Source organism: Pimephales promelas, chromosome 17 (assembly GCF_988280905.1).
Source record: "Pimephales promelas chromosome 17, fPimPro1.hap1.1, whole genome shotgun sequence".
NCBI lineage: Eukaryota > Metazoa > Chordata > Actinopteri > Cypriniformes > Leuciscidae > Pimephales > Pimephales promelas.
The window spans coordinates 24,179,926-24,206,079 of NC_142785.1; the positions used below are offsets into that span (position 1 = coordinate 24,179,926).

General features: G+C 37.8%; 2 protein-coding genes across 2 annotated transcripts; one reads left to right on the forward strand and one right to left on the reverse strand.

The window, feature by feature from the left end:
- Positions 1-1,864: 1,864 nt before the first annotated feature.
- Positions 1,865-18,584, reverse strand: nhlrc2 (NHL repeat containing 2). The gene is made up of 11 exons (XM_039665010.2): positions 18,393-18,584; positions 17,762-17,914; positions 13,948-14,403; positions 13,228-13,349; positions 12,952-13,081; positions 10,240-10,324; positions 9,542-9,773; positions 7,024-7,146; positions 5,926-6,135; positions 5,614-5,842; positions 1,865-3,322 (listed from the first exon to the last, which is right to left on the reverse strand). The coding sequence occupies exons 1-11, from the start codon at positions 18,553-18,555 to the stop codon at positions 3,066-3,068; spliced, it is 2,160 nt and encodes a 719-aa protein (XP_039520944.2). The 5' UTR covers positions 18,556-18,584; the 3' UTR covers positions 1,865-3,065.
- Positions 18,585-18,755: 171 nt separating this feature from the next.
- dclre1a (DNA cross-link repair 1A (PSO2 homolog, S. cerevisiae)) lies at positions 18,756-26,153 on the forward strand. The gene is given in 11 exon segments (XM_039665009.2): positions 18,756-19,411; positions 19,704-21,113; positions 21,292-21,425; positions 22,299-22,417; positions 22,560-22,601; positions 22,603-22,695; positions 22,815-22,960; positions 23,385-23,539; positions 24,457-24,595; positions 25,642-25,790; positions 25,792-26,153. Coding segments are annotated over 11 exon segments (2,844 nt in total). The 5' UTR covers positions 18,756-19,017; the 3' UTR covers positions 25,855-26,153.
- Position 26,154: the final 1 nt, after the last annotated feature.

Genomic DNA, 26,154 nt, shown 5'->3' on the forward strand with positions numbered 1-26,154 from the left:
TTCCCGGCATTTGCAAACTGAAATCCGAACAAGAAGAAACATTTTGAATGGAGGTGTTGTTTAAGTTGGAGAGAGAGGTGATTGAGTTCTGATTGGCTTGTGGGTAACCAATGATTTTATACTTCAGGCAACTACACACTATTCACTTTTACTATGAACTGGACTACCGGTATGTACCTTACCATTCAACGGTCCAGTCATCTAGTCAAAATCTCCATTTCCCAGCATCCCTCCTGTTTATCACCAGCACTTCCGGATTGTGTTGCCAACTTAATGGCCAGAGAAAATGTGTAAGTTTTTACATGAGCTAACCACATTTGGTGTGTGCTTTCAAACGTAAAAATAACTGAAGCAAGTCAACCAGGGTCAATAGTGGAATCAAAACTGGACCTGAAATACTTATATGGGCGTTTTACAAACTTGTCAACCAACAATCACCAGATTTTTGTTGCCTCTCTCAATCACCCATGGCATTCTCCAGATTGTTTCAGTACTGTTGGCTTTCCCCCTCCCATCAACTTTGTGAAGAATGTCTTTAAAAAACAAAACATAAATTCTTACATTGATGTGTGTAATGTCAAGTTACGCCTTTTTCCAAAATAGTGGCCCATAGAGAGTATCTATGCCAAATTTCATGCTTCTATATCAAAAGTGAGCGATTTTTTTTCTAATCTGCTGCACTAAGTATGCAAATGATCTTTCACTGCAGCTGGGAGCTGTTGTGATAAAGGCAGATGTGTCAAAAAGCAGCTGCCTGATTGACTGCCTGTTCAATTCTAATGTTCTATTTCTTATTTACGCTTCTGTTAATCCTATATGGACTCGGGCTCTGATTCGTAATGTGATTTCTGGTTAAATATTGGCCTGTTGCGTCGTAATGGGCGCTGCAGAATTCTCTGGGGGATTCCTGTGAGTGGAAATGAACATTTTGATAGGGTTCAGTGTTTGCTGAGAGATTACGAGGATCACATTCAACAGCACAAAGCATATATTTTCACAGCTCAGCTTTATTTGTAATTGCTGAGAACATTAAACCAAGGAAATGGAGCGTGGTGGCAATACTGGTTTCAGACTGCCAAACACTCCAGTGAATGGAGCACATGGTTATCAGGTGTATGCATGCGGGTGTGGACCATTACTGAAATATTAACGCTTTAAAGGATTAGTCAACCTCAAAATGAGAATTTCCTAATAATTTACTCACCCTAATGCCATCCAAGATATCCATGTCTTTCTTTCCTCAGTGGAAGAGAAAAAACGTTTTTTGAGGAAAACATTTCTGGATTTTTCTTCGAATAATGGCAACCAATGTTTTGAAGTCCAAATCGATGCAGTTTCAAAGGACTTTGAAGAGGAAGAGGGTCTATCTAGCGAAACAATAGGTCATAAAAAAGAAGCTATATATATATATATATATACTTTTAAACATGGTTTGCAAAAAAAAAATCACCATTTATAATAAGAAAAGTTTTTTGACCATCAAATCATATCGGAGAGGTTTCTGAAGGATCATGCGACTAAACACTGGAGTAATGATGCTGAAAATTCAGCTTTGTCATCACAAGAAAAAAATATACATATAATTTATATATAAAATAGACTCTCAAAAACCTTATCAACCCTAAACTACTTTTACATTAAAACATTTTTGAGAATAATTTGTTTTCTATGAATTGTTAAATTAATGTATATTTGACAAATGAATTAACGATGAACAGTAGCATAAACTATTGTAAAAATGTGAAATTTGTGAAAATGTACCATGAAACATCTCTGCAGGAACAGATGGTCTATTGTCATTCACAATGAATGCATTGGTCCTTGCGTGTATAGTGAAGAGTATATTAAAACACTGAACACAAAATGCTGGGAAAATAAACTTTATTAGACCACTGCATCCAATTAATCCATTAAAGTGCAGAATTTGGAGGTGGTATAAAAGAGCTGCCCTCAGAAGGGAGAAAGATGCATTTTATTTATATTAAATAATTCATGGGCAGGAACTACCACAGGAAAAGCAAGCACAAACAGAAACAAGACAATTTTAGAGGCCATTTGTGAAAAAGTCAAGAAGAATCACCTGGTCTGATTCACGCTCGCACGCTCCAAGTGCATGATCTGCAAGCACATGTCTATGATGTAGCCAGCTTTATGAATACATTGCAGTTTCATTGTTAATGCTTAACAGCACTGAGACTATTATTTCAATAAACATTAATATGTAGGCTAGATGTAAATGCCTCATGATTCCATTTAGCAAAAGACTGAACATTGAAATTAATGTCAGCGTACATAATTCTTCATATATATTCTTATAAGTGTATTGCTCATTGCTGGTAAACAATAAATAATACCAATAAAAATAGCGTTAAGTCTGACTGCTCGTTTAAGACTTCCTTACAGTATGATATGGCTAATAAAAAGAAAAAAAAAGTGTGGGAAAAAAGGTAGTAATAATAATAATATCTTCAGCCAGACCAACCATGAAGGGATGTCAGAGCAGCTGACAGGCTACATTTTTACACTACACTGCGTCATGTTGAATATTACTGTGTGAGAGCATGTGACTGAGTTGAAGATGAATAAAGATGGCCGATAAAGATATCAGGCTATTAAACAAAGGCATTACACAAGCTTAATCATGTGAAACGTCCCTAGCAGTACCATAAGCTATATTGCTGATGAGAGAGAGGCACTTTGAATAATATTTTGTCAAGATTTAACAGTCAGATCCTGACTCGGCAATTAACACTTGCGATCCATCATTAGCGTGATGACAAGCCTGTGTGAGGTCTGATTACTACAGTATGTGTTAGCCACAGGAAGTGATTAGAATGTTAATGGGATATTCACCTAAAAATCATTCACTCACCCTCATGTCGTTCTTTTGGAAAAAACAAAAAACAAAACAATGGACCCCATTGACTTTTAATGTGTAGAGAAAAAAAAAGAAAAAAAAAAGTATTCCACAGGAGGAGGAAATAAAGTCATGCAGGTTTGGAACGGCATGAGGGTTTTCATTTTTGGTTGAATTATCCCTTTAAAGAACTGTGTAAATGCCTGTTTTAAAAGGCATGGTTGAGCGTCACAGTAACAGAACCTTCCTGGGATGTGGAACCGATCAGAAGAGGTTGTCTGAAGGACACTACCTTCATCATACAAGCCCCGCCATTAGACAGGCAGTAGTATACCCAGGCGTCAAGCCTCAGCGTTGGGTCTGGGGATGCGGGGGTCGCTGGGATGGATGAGACGATCGAGATGGGTTCAGAGAGATCACCGATGCTCCCCGTCACAGCTTGCCCTTCCAGTAACCACTCATTACCTGCAGAGGAAAACAACATTTAACGTTTGACATTTCTGGCTGATGTTTGTTTGAAAGGAATTGGCTCCTGAAATACCATTTGTTTGGGTGTCAAATAACACATATACACCTGCCAAGGCAATTTAATATTTCTCAGGCAATTGATAGGGACTTTCAGAATGCATTCCTTTCCAAAGGAAATTCCTTTAGTTAATGGTTCTGCATTGCAGCATACAGTATACCAGGTGTGTGTCACTGGCCTTGAATCAAGGGCAGGCTACCCGGACAAGTGCCAGATAGAATTAGGACAGCGTCCAATCAAATGATCCCCAGTGAGAGCTAAAACAGGAGAGGACGTGAACAAAGACCCACGGAACTGAGCTGCAATATCGGCCACCTGCAGGTGCAGATAATAATCACATACATTGTATATTGTATGTCCATTTTTCTTAAAAATATAAAAAATATGCACTGCCATTTAAAAGTTTGGGATTGGTAACTTTGTTTGATGTTTTAAAAGAAGTCTGTTCCGCAGTTATTTGATCAGAAATTCAGTAAAACAGCAATATTGTGAATTATAACCATTTTTAAATACATTATATTAAAATTTAAGTTACTCATTACTCATGTCTTCAGTGTCACATGATCATTCAGAAATCAGTCTCATATGCTAATTTGGTGCTCAAGAAGCATTTATCATTATTATCAATGTTTTTTTGTGGAAACCGTGATACATTGTTTTCAGGATTCTTTGTTGTCGTTTGTGTCGTTATAAATGTCTGTTTCTTTTGATCAATTTAATCAGTCAATTTTTGTTACCCTTGATGGCACTTTCCCCAGTCTCCATTAATTTCTGACCCTGCTGATATAACTATTTACATAATGCTAATATTTTTCCTAGAAAACAAGAATTCAATTCGCATATGTATTTACATATAACACACAAAACTATTAACACTGCTAACTAATACACACGTGAAGCCAACCACAAACAAGCACTCACGATAATGTGGTGCATAATTACAGACAATCAAAGTCAGACAGAACTATTACAGCTTCTGAGAATTGCACGCCCACAGACAGTCAGGCTTTTTTTGGGGTCCTGATGGGTTTTTTTGTTCTAATTATGCGGCGTCGCCCCCCGGGACTTTTTGTCACTTCAACAACGACCACTTTCGTAAACTAATTAGCTGCTTGTTTATTGGATGGCAAAACGTTCTGGTGCAGAGCGGAGACAAACAACCAGAGTGATGAGCAATAGTCGTCTCTGGTGACTGAGATGATTATCAATCGTAGAAGATGTGCGTTCAGAAGGGATTGATGTTTTTGTGAAGAAGAACTGAGAGAAAAGACAAATGTTGCAGCAGACGGACTGAGAGTGAGGCAGAAATGATGATGCTAAAAAAAGAGGAAGAGAGCGATACGATGGGTGAGATAGAATGAAGGGTTGACCGTGTGTTGGGATGCATAGAGGAATTGTTTATTTATCCTTGGATTGTCTCCCGGTATGGCCAGCTGGTCCCTGAAGCCTGTTGAAAATGTGTGAACACAGCAATCCAGCAAACAAAACCCTACAGCTCACTCCACGGAAATGCCCTCCTAGAGGAATAATATACAAGGTGCGAAAACCACATGTAAATAAATGCGTTTTACAAAATATTCATGGCTAGGGATTGAAATCGATAGCTATTAAAGATGCTCTTTTTTTCGATAAATTTGATTTTGTACTAGAGCTACACAATGTACCGAAAAATATACATATATTGTGATATGGGGTGCGATTTAATTAAGTAAATACATGATAAAGTCTCAGTCTCAGAAGGGCTTGGTTCATTGACTGTGAGCTACACACATGCAAATGAACATTTAGTGCTTTTTCTCTGAGGGTACGTTTACATGTCAGCGATGTACTAAAAACGGAAAAGTTTCCTTTGTACAGACGACAACGCTGTCAAAATGATCCCCATTCATATGGATCTGCAAAATGGTTTAAAACCCTGTATTATGCTGTCAGAGTAACTTAGTAGTTGGCAATGTCACTTTGTAAAGAAACAATACACACTTATAGACTAAACACACAATATGCATGCGCATGACATCACCGTATTGAAATACTTGCACTTTGAAACTTGCAGTTTGTTTTTTTAGGCCGCCAATTCACTTTTTTTTTTTAATTGTTTGTTAAAAATGGGGTCGTGTAAGGGGGAGTGTACCTGTTTATTTGCTGGCAACCTGTATTTCTGTACTTTTTCATATTGCAGAAAAATTAAATATATCTATTTTTTCCAATATCATGCAGACGTATTTTGTACCTTCTGCAGAAAGGCTCCAGAAACTAGGTGCTTCTTCGGTCAGCTTAGTCCCAGTCGGTAGCGCCAATTTCAGCAAAAGAGTGACTGACTGCCCTGAAGAGACTGTGATTGATGGCATGGTAAGAACTGGGGCTGATTTGGGAAGCTTGGGAATCCTTTTGACAACAGGGGTGTTGCTTGTAGCAGTTGTGAGGATAGCATCAACCTCTGGTTTCCCTACAATGGGAAACTGGTGCAAAGAATTAGAGAAAACAATGAGACAATTGCTAAGAAGAACAATTGTCAAATGACAACCCACATATGGGAACTCACCAAAGAGACCGTTTTGGTCTCCAGGTCAAGGACTTTGATGTGATGGTTGTTGGTGTCTGCCACATACAGCAACTTTCCTCCCTCACCCACACATAGGCCTCCGGGTTCGTTGAAGCTGGACTCCAGAAAGCCTGGGCCAATCCCATTCCCAGCCTTCCCTGTGCCTGCCAGCAATCTGCACTGCTTAGTCTTTGGATCCACCACTTTGATCTGCAGCAGAGAAGCTCTTTGACCATTGGTAGTTTAACTAGGTGTTTGCCCATTTAAAAACTTGCAACATTTTATGACATGCATTGTACAACATGTTCTGCAAGTGGCAAGATTCCACTCAGAAATCAGGGATGATGCACACAAAATAATTTCCTTTTTTTTGTTTAAAAAGTTCAAGCTGTATTTCATTAAAACCAATGAGATTTATTTTGATGTTTTATTTAATGAAATAATGTTCCTTTTTTAAAATGCTGCTTGAATATATATTGGGTCCACTGCACTATAGTTTAATTAATTTATGCAAATAAATCCTGAATAGTTATAGGTTTAGTTTACTCAAAAATTGAAATTGTCATTGATGTTCCAAACCAGTAAGACTTTTGTATATCTTCAGAACACAAATGTCTTTTTAATGAAATCTGAGACCTTTCGGTCACTCTATTGACAGTCTACGCAACTACCACTTTCAAGGCCCAGAAAGGTAGTAAAGACATCCTAAAAGTAATCCATGTGACTCCAGTGGTTTAATGGAAAAATGACTTTATTTACAAAATATTATGCTGCAACAGAGTAACACACGTTCATAACACTAAGGTTAAACCACTGGAGTCACATGGATTATTTTAATCATGTCTTTACTACCTTTTTAGTAGCTTTAGTAGCAACTAGCTGACAGGTAGTTACTTAGGCTGTCAATAATGAGATAGAAATCTCTCAAATTTCATTAAAAAGATCTTCATTTGTGTTCCCAAGATGAACGAAAGTCTTAAGGGTTTGGAACGACATGAGGGTGAGCAAATAATGACAGAATTTCCAGTTACCTATACATTAAATATACACACACACATACTGTATATGGGTTTGTGTGTCCGGTGCAGAAAGACTGACCTTGTGATTGTAAGAATCTGCGACATAGAGGAGGCTGCTGTCCTCATTCCAGGACACTCCTAATGGATGTTGCAGTTTCGCATCTATGCCCTTTCCATCAACGTCCCCAAATGCAAACAGGTTCTGCTCAACATAAAGAAAACACGATTTTAAAGGGCCATGCGTCATTTCTTGGCTGCTTACCCATGAGAACAACATTACAAAAACCTATAAATTATCATTTCTGTATATTTACTCAATCACAGCGCTGTGGTGGTCTAATACACAAAATAAGTCACTGAACATCACAAGGGGAAAGAAAAAGCTCATTAATCCAGTGACCAAATATGGCGAAACCCAATCCGTTCTCATTCTCTGACAAACTCAAAGGAAATCTAACAGATCTGAAAAATGTCAACTGCTCCAAGAAATAGTTTCTCATTCAAATCGCTTAGGTTCATTAAAGCTGCAGTTCGTAGCTTTTTTGGGGGTTAAAAATTATACAAAATACATTTTTCCAGATTTTTACAGATTTCCGCGGGAGATTTGAGCATGTCTTTGCGTCATTACGTCACATCTGTACACATAAAGAAGAGTCTCGGCTAGCAGGCTATAGTGCGTGAGAGGATGTTGGAGGTGGAGATTTATAGTCTTTTCTCACATCACTTGATATAATTAAACTTATCAATTCGATGTCGGATCCAGAAAGTTTCAAACGACAATCACCAGTGACAACAGATTCACCCGCTGTAAAATGAGTGGCTTCAGAAAAAAAGAGACTGCAACCAGACCCATGCGAAAACAAGCATACATATCGGAAGGACATTAAATGTAGACACGCAATACTGACGTTGTTACATTAACAATTTGAGAACAAAGTATAATTTGCAAAGTTTTGCGTGATATGATGAGCGATTTTTAGATTTAAGCAGTGGGATTTACTGCAATGTCAGAATCAGAACAAAAGTGGATGTTTCTTACTTGTTCAGATAACATTTTCCAGTGAAAATTATTATGTTGGTCATACTTCCGAAAAGTTGATCAAATTATTATGTTCGTCATACTTCCAAATATGTGATTCGGAACACCAGTATCCACACCGGCACAGTGACTGTCACTCTCCTGAAACATTGTGTTCATCCACGCTGTGCACTAGCGTAATGTTAAGAATTCCGCAAATAACTGCAATTGCAGATTTCAAACAGAGATGGCGACAAAGAGGAAAAACTGCGGACTGCAGCTTTAAGTGATAAAAACTGCTCCACGACTTTATTTATAAAACATGTTCCTGCATTACAGCAAGCGTCGGGATCTTGCAGTGCCAAACAAACTTGTTCAAAAAACTGGTTTATGTATGCAAATGAGACTTGCAATCAACTGATAATAATGACCCCATAAAAATTCAACTCTCTCCATGTGGTGTGATTTTTCTAAAGTGAACTGGATAAAAACACCCTCCTTCCCTTTTAAAGCATGTGCTTTAGACAGATTGCTCAGAAGGATTAAGAAATGATCTGATACCGATCAGAAGAAATAAAGGTCTGCTTGACCAAAGAGTTCAACATCTTTAAACTTCTTTCTTTGTATCTGATTGTTTTAAAAGTCATTGCATCAACCCGGCAGCTTTTGCATTGTTCCACAAAAGAAAAATAATGTATGAAGAAGTTATAACTTGTAAATAGATAAAAGTTTTAAACTTAATAGATTTAAAACTTTATAAAAAAAGAAGGTTTATAAGCTTTAATCTACATGTAAACAAACTGTTTAACATAACAACCAAAAATGTGTACAGGTTCTACTTGTAGTATCAAACCAACAACCATAGTATTGATGGTTGTTGGGTTAAATGTAATATAAATATTAATGAAAATGATATATGGTAGATGATATCTATCTTAAATAAGTTGAAGTTAAAGCACTAAAGTTACTAAAGTTAAAACTGAAATATAAAAAAAATTAAAGCAAAAGCTAATCAAATTGACAAAAGTATAAAACGAAATTATTGAAACCTAAACTAAAATTAAAACAACCGAAAATATAAAAATAAAAGTTTTATTAAAATTAAAATTATTAATTAACTCTATAATACTTTATAAACAATACTACAATAACATCGATTTCTACTAGCTATAATTTAGTATTAATATTATTAAAATCACTTGAATATATTAAAGTCCCCTGTGGTGAAAATCAAGCTTTTATTGTTGTTTATATGTCTATGTGGTATTTTCACCTTAAAACTGCAGTCTCAAAAAAGCAGTTTGAATGAAATCGCTGGTGTTTGTGACATCACAAACTACCTTTTAACCAATCACGTCAACGTGTGATCATCAACGATTGGATCTCTGAGCTGGTTTGAGTGAATGGAGGCGGGGCTAATTTGCATAATCATAGAACCGCATATACTAGACAAGCTATTTTAAGGAATGAATACGTTTTTTTCAAGGGAAAAACTTTTAAATTTGGTGGATAAAACATGGATGAGGAACACTTTAACATGTTAGACAGTTGACCTGGAAACATGGCAGGTAGGGCTTACCATAGGGTCTCTCTCTCCCCCCACCACATGTTTGACTGCTCCGTCCTTCAACGAAAGGCTACGAATGGTGCTGCTCTCACTGTCTGCGATGAAGAGACACTCCCAGGGCTCTGTTGGGGCAAGAGCAAGGCCTGACGGCTGGGCCAGTCCCGCTTTATGAGGGTACGAGTTATTTCTGTTCTCCTCATTCCCACTGCCCGCAAAGCACACACATGTCCCTTTTTTGCTGTCGCTGGAAAGGCATTAGATAAAGATGGAGAAGTCTGATTAGACTGATTACATGGAACAGTTACTTAGCTCTTAATTCTGTCCAACTCCAAAAGAAAAGCCGAAATTGTGATAAAATAGACAAATTAGGGAGTTGATAGCATGTAAGAGCAAAAACAAATGTTGCCAAAAAGTCTTCAAACAAAATCACTATATTTAATAAAGTAGTTTCCCCCACACATGTTCTTTATCTGAGATAAAACTGTTATCAGTTCTCACAACGACTCTAAAACTAAATGTTACACTAGCGAACAGCACACAAAGTTAAGGGTTCGCTTTGCATCAGGACGATCTGAACGATTTCCGCCAACAGGGAACTGTGTGGCTGCCCAGAAAATGACATCACTTGGGCTGTCCCGTGGCCTCTTTACATGAATGTTTCCTTGTCTGTACAGAACTGACATGAGGAGTACACAGGGAGAAGAGCTCACCTCCCTTTGGGAAGCTTCCCGTCCTCCAGGAAGAGAGCCCAGATCTGATGCGTTCCTGCCATGGCTATCCACAATATATCACCACCTGCATGAAGACAAACACACGGTATCAAAGAGTAAATATCTTACGTTTTCTACAGTATATTGATGTTGATTATCCTGCTAAACATAACAGAACAAATTCTTAGTTTAATGTGTATGAATTGAAACACGGGTAAACAAGATCTCAATCTCAACACTCACAAACTTTGCATTCACATTTGATCCTTTTGGGCTCAATAAAGACCAATTCATAAGCTCTCATCAATGCATGCATGGTGATTTTGAATTGTAAATGAGTGCATATATCTATATAAAGTAATAATAGTGTCTGATATAGGGGATAGACTCCACCAACTACCTCACAAATGTGTCCCGTTACACCTTTTAAAGCAATAAATGGAACAATTCCATAATATGTGGCGAAATAGAAAACTATTTAGACTGTGAAAAAGTATTACATCATATTATGCAATATTTTAATTGAACTTAATAACTGTTGATAAAGAAGTCTAAAATTGATTACGGAACATTTCTTTATTTTTTATTGCAATATTATAAATAATTTATAATAAATATTTGTTGTTAATTGTATTTAGTTATGTTAAAAGTAAATAAATAAGCTATACGATTACTAATCATTAATTAAAGTAAAAATAAAAATACATAAGGTGACATTTTGTCCAACATGCGTGCCTCATTTTACTGAACCTTTGTGGAAAAAGAAAAAAAAAAATGCCCCTATTTTCGTCTTATTCGTGGAAAAAGACAAAGTACCGAAATGATTTAGAGCACTGGAAATAGAAAAGCACAGAGTGACCTGTACCAATAAATTGAAATTTGAAATCAGTTTAAGAATTTGGAGGAGGGGCACTAATACTTGAGAGCATTGCAATGCATTTTCTCTTAGAGGAATCAGAAATGAAGGGCTCTGTACTTGTGACTAACAATAGACCTCTAATGGTACTGCGCTTATCAGGGACAATTTCTTTGCTGGGCTGGAGCCTAACTACACGCATTCATGAAAGAGTGAGGCAGAGGGAAAGAAACAGTGAGGGACAGAGAAATTGAAAAGGATTGATATGGAGAGGAAGGGACCAGAACTCTCCTTCTCATGCTGGATTTTCAAAGGGATCAGAGATGGATAGAAAAAGTGGATTAAATCTGATGAATGAAAAAGACGTGCTGCAGGATTTCAAAATTACAAGGAGGAAACTTAGTGAAACGGTCAAATGCAAACCAGACTTATTTAGCAAGATGGTTAAGGAAATAATATGAAGTGGCAAATATAAACATAAACAGACATTTGATGAACAGAAATAGGATAACAACTATTTGATCGAACAAAGAGGAGGTTGTTAATATTACCCTACTCTTCCACCAAAACATCTGTAAGTCTTCGAACACATCTGACCTGAGGGGACATATTGGTTACACAAGATTTGCCACTGCAAGGATCTTTTTTTTTTTTTTTTTTACACTGAGAGTCATGTAATCTTTGTTAGTTTTATGCCAACCAGAGTAATATCATCTTCTGGTTTGTTTATGAAAAATGTTATATATCCTAACTCTTGTCTCTTGTCCCTGCCAGTGCCAGTTTCTGACCATAGTGTGATGCTGATGTGTAAATGTAGGCGACCATATATTGATTTGATCAACTTTCTGACGTCAACGATCTGGAACGAAGAGCACTTGCAGCTTAGTTATTAAATAGTCTTTTGAACGGGAGAAAGCTTTTATTCAAAAGAGGAACATTTATTTTATGACCACTTTAGATTAAAAAAAAAAACATTTAAATGTATTGCTGCATTAAATGACATAAGAAAGAAAAAGGAAAGGAAAAGTGATAGGCACATACAACAATATCTTGTTTTTTCAGTAGAAGAACCTGCAAGAAAACAGCCAAGTGTTCAGGGAACGGACCTAATACACAGCGGGGACTCGATGAATGTGCTCCAAACACACACTGACTAAATCAGGCACACAACACAAAGACCACTTTAAACGTCTCTTGGTCAGCTAATGCTAATCAAATCCATTTCTTTAGCAGCTTAATGGAACGATATGACTGAATAATGCAGCGTGATTTAATAATGGCTTCAATGTAAAATAATGTTTCAGAAGCATGTGAAATTAAATTTTCTAGACCTGTGGGACATCTTGCTCTGCATAAAAATATTACTGCAAAACAAAAAGAGGCAATCTGTTTGTTAGAGGCACCATTTATCGAAACCACAGCCACATGAGTGCTTTCTGATCATATCTTTTCTTTTTATTTGGTGTTGTGGGTTTAACTCAGGCAACACCACAACATTAAGCTCTGTGTCTCTGGTTAGCAACCGACACACCACACAATTTACTTCAGGGCTGCAGCCAAACAAAAAGAGGCAATTTTAGCAGAACAAAGATCTTTTTGCACCCCTCGCCATACACACTTGTGAAAATCAAAGGCGAGTGTGGTATCTACAAAGCGAAGACTTCTGAGAACAACCTGATTAAAGATTCCAAGATGGACCAGACAGATAGAGAGAAGATGTGAAGAATATGTGAGAGGGAGAAAAAGGGACGTATAAAATGCTCCCGGCAGAATAACAAAAACGCAGATTACATTTTATGAGCAAGGTAGAAAAAAAACAAACACAAAGTGACCCTTATTCTAAACAGGAGAAGTACCTGTGTTGCCAAGGGTAACATCCCAGGGAGAGCTGATTGGCTGTTGTGGTCCCAGTGCTCCGCCTTTTTTATCTGTGCCTTGCACGCCAATGCCGGCTAAGGTCGAGACTTTTCCTTCTGAAAGGTTGATCTGGAGAAGAAGACGACAAAAAAAGACAAATTCTATTGAGAACAGACACAAGCACTATCATGACGCCTTTTTCCCAAGCACCAATCAGAGTGAATTTGGGTTGGAGATGCCAGCAGAACTAGCTTGACCTGATTCTGCTGATTTACCTTTCTAATAAGGTGGTTCTCAGAGTCAGCCACGTAGACCGTGTCCCCCTTTATGAACACCCCTTGTGGGGAGCTGAACTGTGCCTCAGACAAATTTCCATCTCGTCTTCCACTTGAAGGACCTAAAAAAAGGCAAAGAAAAACCAGTCTAAAAGTACTACAGACTAAAATAGCCTAAAAAGATTCACCATGGAGAAAAATAGCCTTTCTATACTCAAAAATAGGGCTGCCATTGCCAACTGCCCCATATATTATGAAACCATCCAATATTTACGGCAATAGAATTGCGTTTGACATTAAATTAACACGGGATGCCATTTGCACATTATTTTACACCAAACTGCAACAGAGAATGTCCTTTTTACAGCAAAGACATTCAGAATTTTGCTTTAATATAAATCATTAACAAGATTATGCATGGGAATTTATTTATAAAATCACGTAAAATGTAAAATCACTAATTACTAAATCAAATTACTATTTTTATTAATCAAAAGACACTATGTGTGTATTAATTTAAGTAATGTATTCATATATCATATGCACTTTCATGTTTTTGAAAGAAGTAATATAATTTAAAATGTCATTTATTCCTGTGATGGCAAAGGTGAATCTTTAGTGTCACATGATCCTTCAGAAATCAAAACAATGTAAAAGTCTTTACCGTCATTTTTTTTGCTGAATTTGGTAACTCAAAAAGTGTGCATTACCAGGTCTTACCCCCTACAGAGTGCAGCACCTGCCCAGTACTGGAGACCACCAAAACCCTGTGGTGTCCCGTGTCGGCAATAGCCAACCGCTTGCTACTGGGGTCCATGGCTATTTTCCCAGGGAAAGAGAGGATGGAGGGAGGTAGGGAGTCTCTATAAAGACTGATTCCCACACCGTGGTCCTTGAGCAGCCCTTGTTCTCTGTAGTGCTTAAGGGCAGCAGCAGTGAAAAGGAAGAGCCGTTCTCGATGACCTTCACCCACCAGTGAGAAAAGCAGGTTTCCCCTGGGTCCCAGTAGCACCAGTGTGGGCCAGCAGGACACCTCCAGCTCCTGCCATAGACGAGCATCGCTGTCGTTCACTACGGGGTGAGTGATGTCATATCTCAACACCGCACTGCGTATGTTCTGTAGGATTTTCTCATTGGGGAATTTAGCCGAGTGCACACCTACGACGACCAGACCTTCTGCGGAGATGGAAAAAAAGAGAAATGCAATATAGAGCATTTATAGAGGGCTTGATGCTGAATAGAAGGAGCTCACAAATTAGAAAATCTAAATCTTTTTATGGAATATTGTATTTATTATAAAAAATATGCATGCACTTCATTATGCATTTTTCATATAAATAAAACAGGTGACCTTTGAATACTTTTTATTACAACGCCCTGAGGTACATTTAGGGTTCAAAGTTATTCTAAATGGTCTTTTTTTATAGAGGATGGAATATAGAAAGAATAAACGTCTAATCTGTTTAATAAATCCGTCTGGACCTACATCAAAAGGAAAATGTCTTTAATTTATCCATTTAAATTTATTTTTTGCCTAATTGGACACTTTTTTTTTTGATCATTCAAAGTAAATCTATTCAGGTTACACAAAGCTGTTCATTCTTATCTCATCAAACAATGCGTGGAAGCATGTTGCGTTGGCGTGTGCTTCTGACACGTTTTATTCGAGCCCTTGAACACAGAAAATCAAAAAGAAGCATCTTTTGTCTGAGTGTCAGCGCTTGCATATTTTCAACAGTACTAAACTTCACTCTTTATGAGTCACATTTCCGCCCTTTTAAAAACGTTCAGTAAAAGAAAAACAAAAGTCTATCAGATTTTACCTCAATGTACTAGACATACTGTAACAATCACATTGTAAAACTCCCTCACATCCACTCTCCCGAAGGAAACTAAGCAGAAATAATATCATTAAAAAAAAGCATAATATTGGCAACATAATTTGGGAGGGTCCTTGTTATGCAAAGTGATATGCAAAGAGGTTAGCCAGCCATAACATAGGTAATTTACTTATAGAAGCCTTGATAAAGTAGCAAAAACTTGCAGTTTAACATTGTATACAGAACGGGGTACGTTCTAGTGACAAGTAATTATAACTAGGGCTGTCAAACGATTAATCCTGATTAATCGCATCCAAAATAAAAGTTTGTGTTTACATAATATATGTGGGTGCACTGTGTATAATTATTTGATATATATAAATACACACATTTCATATTGAACATGAGGGTGAGTAACTGATGACAATATTTATTTATGGGTGAGCCAGACCTTTAAAAGGTCAAACCTTTAAAGGTCAAAACCTTTGGTGCAAGAAACCTTGACTAGTTATAATAAGTGGACTTTAGAAGATTAAATGCTACAAAAAAAGTGAAGAAAATGTAGGCCCCTTTAAAGAAATGAGAGTATCAGAATCCCAGAGGTACACATCCTAACATGGGCTACTGCATGCAGAATGTTAAAAACCAATCAAGGAAAACACGGGGGTCTTGATTGAGAGCTCATGCAGCCCCCAGGCATCCCATTATAACCACTGCGTTCCGTTTCTCTGTTTGTTCCAGTCTCCTGCACTGCACTATAGTCTGTGATCCGCTTGACTGTCTAATTTAACAAAAATGTCAGCGGAACTTCTCCGCCTTGTCACTGGAAGTGACATTCCTCCATTCTGTGTCCCTGGGCTATGCAATGCCACCATTCAAGATTGAAGCAGACGGATGGTGGTTTTTAAATTCGGGTTTCCGCCTTCCATTAGAAGATTAAAATTCAAAGGCTCAGCATCGAGGCGGGAAACACACGCACGGGGGACGAGTGTCCCATTTCAGTATGCTTTTAGCCTTCTTCCCCTCTGCCTATACATGCATTTATATACCAAGCTTAGTTGAAATGTGATCATTTTTTTTACAATGGAAGTAAATGGATTGTATGAACAGCACTTCTACTTATGTATGATAAGTATGAGAGTGAGAAACAAGTGTAAACTATGGAAAATATGCAGGTCTCAGAAACAAGTATTGCTCGATTTCGGTGTGAGTGAGTTCAGTTCTGACTGTTGTTTGCTCCATCAAACCATTCCTGTGTTGTCATTATGACTTAAAATTGTTGATAATGGATGCATTTGTAGGTCTTGAGAACATTAGAAGAATATTCATTACGTTAATACACACACAAACACACTAAAAATGTATGAACCTTTTTCAATGTTCTATATTTCTACATAAATATGACGTCCTAAAAGTAGACAAAGAGATCCCAATCAAACAACTGTCATTGTGTGCCCTGTTTACAGGGATGTATTAAAGACTGACCTTCACAACATATGTTTGTGGACGTGTATCATGGGAAAACCAACTCTAAACAGTTTGGATCTCACAAATCCACATTCAGACAGATTGTGTACAAATGGAGGAAATACAAGACAATTGCTACCCTCCCTAGAAGTGGCCAACCAACAAAGAACACTCAAGATATGTAATAGTCTGAGACGTCACAAAGGATCCAGGGTAACTTCTAAGCAACAAAAGGCCTATCTCACGTTGGCCGATGTTAAATGTTCATGAGTCCAGGGCAGAGTTGCAAGGAGAAAGCCACTGCTCTCCTAACAACTCGCATCCAATCTTTTTCAGAAATTTTATGTTAAATGAAAATTATAAATATGTTCTCCTGACGCATATAAAATATGTTGCTGAAAATAAAATGCATTTTTGCGATAGTGCCTTTTAAAATAATGGCAGGGCGAGAACAAATCTGAACTGATTTATTGATAACCTCCCAGAACCAGAATAGCAGTAGTAAAAACAAAGGCACTGTGTAATAATAAAAGGCCACTGCTCTATGATATAATCAGTGATTAACACTAATAATTAATGAGAAACTAGGAGGAGGGGTGAAGGGGCATGTTCTGCTTCTGTAACAGAACAGCGGTAACAGAATGTACCAAAAGAAGTGCCAAGATGAGGTATGTGTGAGATATGCCAGTGAGTGGGCTGACGGCTGCCCGGCCAGTTGCCCCGGATGATCCCACAGAAGCGGCTACCGATGGGCTACTGACAGCTGGAGCTGATAGCACTGGACGCAGAGCTGCTATAATAAGCCACAGGCCAGTATGATGGTGTATCTATGTGAAACTCCCTGCCCTCGACCTGCTCTCTGGATATTTTAAGTCTCATATCTGATACAGTTAAGAGATAATGACAATGTGTTGCTGGACCAGAATAAAATAGTTATCAAACTTAAAAGGCTCTGACTTCTATCCCAGTGAACCCTAGGCACAATCTACTATAGGATATGTGTAAGGTCCAAAGTAAAACAGCCAAGAAACATTTATATTGATTGGCTATTGACTGGCTATCTTGTAACATGCTTTTTGTTTACCTAATGATACAGCATAATGACCATTGGAGTCAGGATAGATGTCATATTTAATTTTACACTCTTTTTGTCTTTCATTTGTCAACAAACAGACTCCATCACAAACACCCTCGATCACATTCATGCCAGAGTTAAGCCCCTATGCCTAACAGCTCTGTGTGTATACCTTCTATGGAGTAACTCTGCTCCAAATGGTGTAAATCAGGAAGTATGTGCATGCAGTTTATGCAGCAGTAGGTGAAGAAGTCAAGCACCACCACTTTGCCTGACAGTTCCTTCCTCAGTGACAGCGGCCTATCTGTGTTCAACCATTCCAGTCCTGCAGAATAACAATGGAATGGTTAGAGATTTTTTTTTTAAAATGTGAGTTTTAGATCCAGCGGTCCTCCTAACAATATAATAGATTATAAACAGAAACTGTCAAAATAATTATATTTTTTAAACAATTAAGTCATTGTAAGACCTCTTTGGAAAATTACTAAGGGCCCTAGTTACAAACCTATGGGTGATCACTATTATATATCTCGGATCTCTTATCAGATATGCATTAGATCACTTGCTGCTACAGCTTTACCACTCACTGTTGATTCAATACAATTTTACACAGAACAAACAGCAGACAACAGCAATTTGTAATTGCTTGTCATGTTCCATGATGACAGTCATTTATCTAACACCACAAATCGATCGATCTATGACTGGGCTGTTTTAAATCCACTCCCATAAGATACAAATACCGGTACTGTAAGTGTCATCACCACTCATGTCATCACCACTGAGTTCATTTACACGCTTACCATCTTCAAAATCCGGTATAATTAAATCTTCCTTCTCGTCTATATTGTGCAAATACTGATGTACGAGATTTTCCTTCTCTTGTTGAGTTGTCGCGTCCTCTAAGGCACAATCTAGCTGGCTCTGAATGGAGAAAATATCTGTCAGCTTACTGTAAGACGCCATGACTCTCCCACAACAATAACAACCTAGAGTTTATGCTCGGCACTTTCGACAAACATATCTCAACTATATCCGTGACAAACTTGTTTTGAGAGCAGTAAATATATTCGTCAAACTACTAACAATAATGGGTTTATTAAATAAAGGTCCTGGATGCCTTATGGGATTGCCGGAGAGGTTATGCAATATAGAAAATGCGAACATCAATGGGAAAATAAATGCCTTCAACATTGGCGCGGTAAGTGTAATGACGGAAGATAGTGGTCGGTTTTATTTCTTATCTAATATGAACGGTTTTTGTTAAATTCGCTTTTCTGTTGGCTTTTTATTTTGGGCTGAATTTCTTTCTTCGGTCTTTCTTGAGCGGTCTACTTTTTTGCATTAGTAGACCATGAATGTGATGTTACAAAACAACCGTGTTAAACAAAACAAACGAGTAACGTTAGAATCTTTTAATGTTTACAAATGTCACAGAGCGGCTCTGAGAATGACATCTGGAATTATAAACCTCTTAAGAAGACTAAAAAACGAAGCTGCAAATCACAGATATCAAGGGAACGTGGGACCAAGAGGAGAAAGGATAGCAACCCGGGGACATCAGGGCAAAAAACAATCAGTGCTGAAACACACACTGATTTAGACCAGAATAGCAATAACGTTACTGCTCCCATTTACACTGTAAGCTCAGAATCTGTGGACGTAAATCATGGTGGGACACTTTCTCAGGATGTTCAGGATACAGACACTCAATCGAGAGGCTTCTGTCCTGTCTGTCAAATGCCATTTTCCCTTTTGGTGGTTCAGTCTCAACAATGGCATGTTACAGAATGCTTAGATACCCCTGTTGACAATTGTAAAGGTAATGTCACACACATACATATATACATTGTATATTTACATACATATATACATGTTAGATGTGATTCATCGATTTGAAAGCACTAATATAAATTGTTGCATAATTTGTGTTATTTTAATTTAAAAACATGAAAATTCATTGATCCTAAGGTTTGAGAACTTCATCATTATTAAAATTATCCATAAATTGGCTGTGTGAAATTTTAAAACCTTAATGTTCAATGTTTGTGAGAATATGTATAATATTTAAGAATAAAAAAATAATAATATAATTCTCCCTTATAATGTTACAGAATGTCCAGATGGCCTTCAATGTACGTCCTCTATTCCCAATCATTACAAGAGGCACAACCACTCTCTGCTCGCTCAGAGTCGAGCGCACAACTGCACGGTTCAAGGCATCTCAGACTTCAGCTTGAAGTCACATAATAATGTTTCTCCCACAAATGGTACAGAGAGCTCAGTGTACAGTGCTTTAAATACAATTGCTTCATCCAGCCAAAACTCATCCTCCGGTGATGTGCCAAATGGAACTCCCACCCAGAGCAACGCTCTGCTACTTTTGCGCTCTCCTAACACAGAAGACATTAAGAAAAAGAAAGGCTGGTCTCCTTCCATCAAAAGATCTCAGTCCCAGAATTCATCGCAGGAGTCGAGCATGGCAATTCCATCCCCAGTCAAAGCACATTGTGTTCACAGTGCTGTTCAGACACAGACTAATAAGATTAAAGATGAGCTCTTTGAATGTAATAATGATGATGATTATATCTCCTACTCTCCACTCTCCGAACTTCAAGATGTGGATGAGGAGCACAGGATGCAAAAAAACAAGAAAGAGAGACTGTTTCACAGTACTGCATTGCAGGAAGATGTAAAAAAAGTTGATGATGATTCTCTTAAACTGTTCAGCGATGAAGATGATGATCTGTTCTTTGGTATGCTGGGCCAATATGAGACTGGGAACAGGGAACATGGATCTGACAAAAACGTATTAGACTGTGAGAAACTGCAGACATCGTTAGCACCTGATAATCACCTGACCATTTCCAGTTCCACAGGTGTTTCTGATTTTAAGCAGAGAGCTCAATCAATGGGAAAACATGCCACATCAAACAATGAAGGTCCAAACTCTGTGTTACAGTCACCCCAAAGTTTGGTATTAGAGCATCTTCGGGATCGTATATCTAAACCTGCATGTGTCAACAGTTTGGCTTCACCTTATGAAGAAGTTAACGCCACTTTCATAAACCAGGAATTGTCTTCCACCCAAACAGACATATCCATAACTCAGAAAACACTGTCTATGGCTTCTAGGAGGACTCAGAATAAAACAGGTCCCTCTGGATTAAAGCAAACAGACATTGGAGTGTTTTTTGGCCTGAAGCCATTGAGTGAAAAAAAGGCTGAGGAGGAAGTGAATGCAACGGTCAGGGAGGCCGATCAGCAAGGGCCGAGGAAAGCGAGGATTTCAGAAGCTCAGGGGGAAGACGCTAGGCACCAGGGTAGACGGCGTAGGAAGACCAAAGCACCATCTGAAGCGTCCAGTGTCTCGCCTGCTGCTGAAGATGGTATGACTAGGCCCATGCAAACAGAAGGGAACAGAGGAGGGAGGGCAGAGCGGTGGAAGAAATGGAACAGAGGAAAAGCGACAGATGGAGATCCCGAGGAGCCCAAGCGCTGTCCGTTCTACAAGAAAATTCCTGGTTTGTGAATCGCTTTAAGGCTTTTGTTTTTGTTACATAAGCACTTCTACTTCATGTCTTATAAGCTGTGCCAGAATTTTAATGTACCAGTTTATGTGTGTGAATTTATTCATGCTTGAGGGACAATGTTTTAGTTGATTGTACTTTGGAGACTATAATATGATATTTCTCTGTTCAGGAACTGGATTTGCTGTGGATGCTTTTCAGTATGGGACTGTTGAAGGCATCACAGCCTACTTTCTCACTCACTTCCACTCGGACCACTATGGTGGCTTGAAGAAAAACTCTGTCTTACCCATCTATTGTAACAAAGTATGTCTCCCTGCCTCATTTCATCACTTTAAAGGAGTAGTTCACTTTTGAAAAAAACTTTTGCTGATAATTTACTCACCCCCATGTCATCCAAGATGTCCATGTCATTCTTTCTTCAGTCGAAAAGAAATTAATGTTTTTGATGAAAACATTCCAGCATTTTTCTCCATATAATGCACTTCAGTGTGAACCAAACGGTTCAAGGTCCAAAAGTACTGGAAATTTTGTACTGAAAATGTCTTTTGGACCTTGAACCTTTTGGTTCCCATTGAAGTCCATTATATGGAGAAAAATCCTGTAATGTTTTCATCAAAAACCTTAATTTCTTTTCGACTGAAGAAAGAAAGACATGGACATCTTGGATGACATGGAGGTGAGTAAATTATCAGCAAAAGTTTTTTGAAAAGTGAACTACTCCTTTAAAAATCATAAAAACTGAATTTCCCTTGCTATTTAAAAAAAGACAAGTTTTACTTATGAATTTTCTGTGTAGAAATACTCTAACATTCAAAATTAAAATCTCCCTTTTTAATTTCATACAATTTTGATCAACCTGAGAGGGAGTACATGGTTTTAGAATTTTTATTGTTGGGTGAACTATCCCTTTAAGCTCCAGAAATGTTGTGGTTTTTATATCAGAATTGTCAATACATTAGCATAAAACGTCAAATTTATGTCAATCAATGTCTAATTCTAAGGGTTAGGACACGGGTGGAAAATGGAACTAGAAACCTTCATTACCACTATAAGGGCACTTGGGAAAATGCGGAAAGCGAAACGGCATGGAATTGTTGAAAAATGTTTTTCAGTTTTTTTTTCCCTCTATGATAATGTCAGGGTGTTTTCATGACAAATTTGTGTTAATCATTACAGGTAACTGGTAACCTTGTGAAGACTAAGCTGAAGGTGGATGAACGTTTTGTTCATGTTCTCCCAATGAACACAGAGTGTATAGTACAAGGAGTGAAGGTCACTCTCCTGGATGCTAATCAGTGAGTGTATCTTCTAACTAATGAATGTTTGAAACCAATTTTATTTTTTATTTTTTTGCTTTCGTAGCTTTATTATTGTTTGGACTGTTCATACAGAGTAACAGAGTAAGACCTTAATTACTATAACTGTTTCTCCCCCCAGCTGTCCTGGGGCAGCCATGTTGCTATTTGTGCTGCCAGAAGGTACTCCACACCGGTGACTTCCGGGCTGATCCGTCCATGGAGCGTTACCCAGAGCTGCAGGGTCTCAGGATACAGACCCTCTATCTGGACACTACGTGAGTTCCCTACTAACAAAGCTACTTTTCTGTTCTGCTTTCTGTTTCTCTTGTCCGCTTTTGATCACATCAACTGAGACTGATATTAATAGGTTTACAGTTTTTTTAATCTTTTGTAGGTATTGCAGTCCAGAATATACATTTCCCACTCAACAGGAAGTCATCACCTTTGCTGTAAACATAGCTTTTGAACAGGTCACACTGAACCCTCGTACACTTGTGGTGTGTGGCACCTACTCAGTTGGGAAAGAGAAGGTCTTTCTAGGTGAGTGACAATATGTTGTCCTGCTTTGCCCTGCCCTTTTGTAGACCTTGTGCTTCTTTATCCACTCTTGAAAGGACAGATTGTTCGCCTTTCTATAAACTGTGACTATCATGAATGACACTCATAAAAACAAAAATAGTTTGCAAATGCTGTCCTTACTTAACTTTGAAATGTTCCCGATCAGCAGTTTGTCTGACTGGCTTGCTATTCATTTTACAAGATGCATCCATGATTAATGTCCTATGCCCATTTACTTTAAAACACTGATCACACAGTAGTGTTATCTCCGTTCACCAGTAATATGAAATCTCTTTTGACTGTCTTACTTATTTACTGCTTTCCAAATCTAAATGGGTTGATTTTAATTCCTTGTGTATATAGAGATAACATTTTTTACCTGTCCCTGTCCCACCTGTTCTTCTAGCTGTATCGGAAGTGTTAGGCTCTAAAGTATGCTTGTCCAAGGATAAGTATAACACCATGTGCTGCCTGGAGTCCGAGGAGATTGGCCGGCGCATCACTACAGACTGGCAGGCGGCCCAGGTGCATGTGCTACCTATGATGCAGCTCAATTTTAAAGTGAGTAACTATATTAAAACCTTCTTCGATTTGTTTCTCATATGTCAGTTACAAATTATGAAATGCAATTTTTGCTGTTTGAGATCATAAGCTTATAAAAAGAGCTGATTATGCTAAACACAATCAATGAGGCTATGTTTACTTATTCAATTTGGAGTTTAAAATTCATGCAGAGTTCAGTGTTATCGTAAATTTTCCTTGACAGCGAGTTTATGCTAATGTAAGAGGAAAAAATTAGGATTGTAATTACAGAGACCAAGTGCCAACGCAGCAGTTCTGGCACCGGCGGTAGCACTGAATGAGTCTGAAAGTTAATTCTAATGAGACTGTTGCAGATAATAAAGATTAGTCTATGATGTGCACTAAACCATTATACTCCACTTTTCTCACACATGCCAATGTAGAGGAAAAATTGCATGGCAAGGTTAATTGTAGATTGCACAAAATTTCCTTTTGCAGCAACATTGAAAAGTAATTATGTAAATTGAAAGAAAGAAAGAAGCTGCAATTTGGCATCATTTGACTTTGATTACCCTGTAACTTTTTCATGGCAGCACGTGCTATGTAAGCTTGCTTCTAAAACTAAATAAAAAGGTAAATGTGACACTCTCACACTTCTAACTTTTTTTTTTTCTAGCACATCTATGTGAGATATAAACTCACAATTGTGAGTTAAAGTCGGAATTTTGAAATATTAACTCGCAATTGTAAGAAAATGTCAGAATTAGGAGCTGACTTCTATCCATCAGAATTGAGACTTTATAACTTGCAATTAAGAGTTTGTGGAGAGTTTTCCCAATACAGGGAACTTTATCCCAAACAATCTATATGTTTATATGATATGTTTATATTATTTTTTATTTTATTTTTGTTTTTTCCTTTCATGTTTTCACACCCGTCCTTTCTTGACTGTACAGAACCTGCGGACACACTTGAATAAGTTTTCCAGGAAGTATGACCAGCTAGTGGCCTTCAAACCCACAGGCTGGACCTTCAACCAAACAGTGAGAGTGGAAGACATTCAACCACAGACCCAAGGGAACATCAGTATCTATGGTATGTGTCAGTCTATTTATAAAGGATTTAATAAAAATTATTGTATTTATCCTAGTCGTTATAGTAAGTGTTTAAGTGCAGTTAGGGAAGTGAATGTACAACAGAAGGTGTTTCTGTAATACCATATTTGCATTTTTATTTTATAAGAGGAAAAAAAAAAAACCCAACTTTTCCTCCTGTTTGTCTAGTGACTTGAAGTGCCCTAGGCAAAATAAGTGTGTATTTTTGTCATCCTTTTAATTCAAAATGGAAATAAGGCATTTGACAAAGCAATTAAAGAACACATCATTTTACTCCATTTGACAGTTTAATGGTAGTTTAATAGGTTTGCTCCATTTTGCTTAGTTGTAGGCCTTTACAAAAAACAAAGAGAAATGTATGCAGAAATCACGTTATATTTTATTGATGTGTCACACACCATCCTTTCCTTAATAAGATATTAAAAGGATTGTTTTCTATTAAACTGATTTTCAGTAGACGCAACATAGCCGTGTCATTATGTTCCACTAACTGACGAGATTAAACCTATGGCTTTGTATGTGGAATGTAATTACATTGTATGTATTTATTTTCACCCTTACAGCAGTTGTAGGTAATGCTGAATGTTGTTTCAGGCTAAAAACAGCATGCCTTGTATTAAGTGAATCAGCAGATGTGATTTGACCCAGAGAAAAACTCAAGATGTCAGATTTTGCAAGCCCAGGGTTTTAATTTCAGAATATCAGCGATCTTTCAGCCGAACCAGGTGCTGCCTCAAGCGCTAGATGCATCTCATTTCACAAGCTCCGCTGGAACCTGAGACATCCAACGTGGGAATTAATGGGAATTTGTGCTTGTTACAGTATTTCAGGTCTTTACACAAAGATTTTTTTATTTGTAAAATAATGGTACAAAAGGTTAGAATATGACTCTGCGTAAGCAGCAGAAATCATTGTTGGTTCACAGACTTTTGACAATGACAAAAACCTATTTTTTTATAAATAGGTTTTCCCATCATCTGAAAGATATTGAAAAATACTTTACTACTCTATACTTATCTATTCCAGGTATTCCCTACAGCGAGCACAGCAGTTATCTAGAGCTGAAACGTTTTGTGCAGTGGCTGCAGCCGAAAAAGATCATCCCCACGGTGAATGTGGGCAGCTGGAAGAGCAGGAAAGCCATGGAGGGCTTCTTCTATGAGTGGCAGACTGAAAACAAGAAACCTTAGCTCGACACCATGAGCCCTGAGAAGCTCAAGCTGTGGAACAAGGCAATAAAGTAAACTGACATCCACAATCAAACCTTTGACCAAACAGTCAGATGGTGCTTTTTTTGATTGGACCTCTGAGTGTTTTGGGCTGCCTTCTCACATTTGAAAAGAAGGGACTTTAACCTGCCATTTAAGTGCTGGTTGCACAACGGTTAATAGTGTTTCATTTTTACTATTTGGCTCCCTTGCCTGTTTTTACCTTGCCAGTGGCTACTGCTGGAATGGACCACATATGCCCTCCTATTTTAGGAGGATTTTTTTAAACTCAAAGTTTCTAAAGGAAATAAATAATTTCTATTCACTTTAC

Excerpts from the sequence above, each read along its gene's own strand:
- nhlrc2 (XM_039665010.2), bottom strand. The coding sequence starts at position 18,555 with ATGGCGTCTTACAGTAAGCTGACAGATATTTTCTCCATTCAGAGCCAG. Across the intron at positions 17,915-18,392 it reads TATACCGGATTTTGAAGATG|GACTGGAATGGTTGAACACA; the intron begins GTAAGCGTGTAA and ends GTTATTCTGCAG. Across the intron at positions 6,136-7,023 it reads CAGATTCTTACAATCACAAG|ATCAAAGTGGTGGATCCAAA; the intron begins GTCAGTCTTTCT and ends TCTCTGCTGCAG.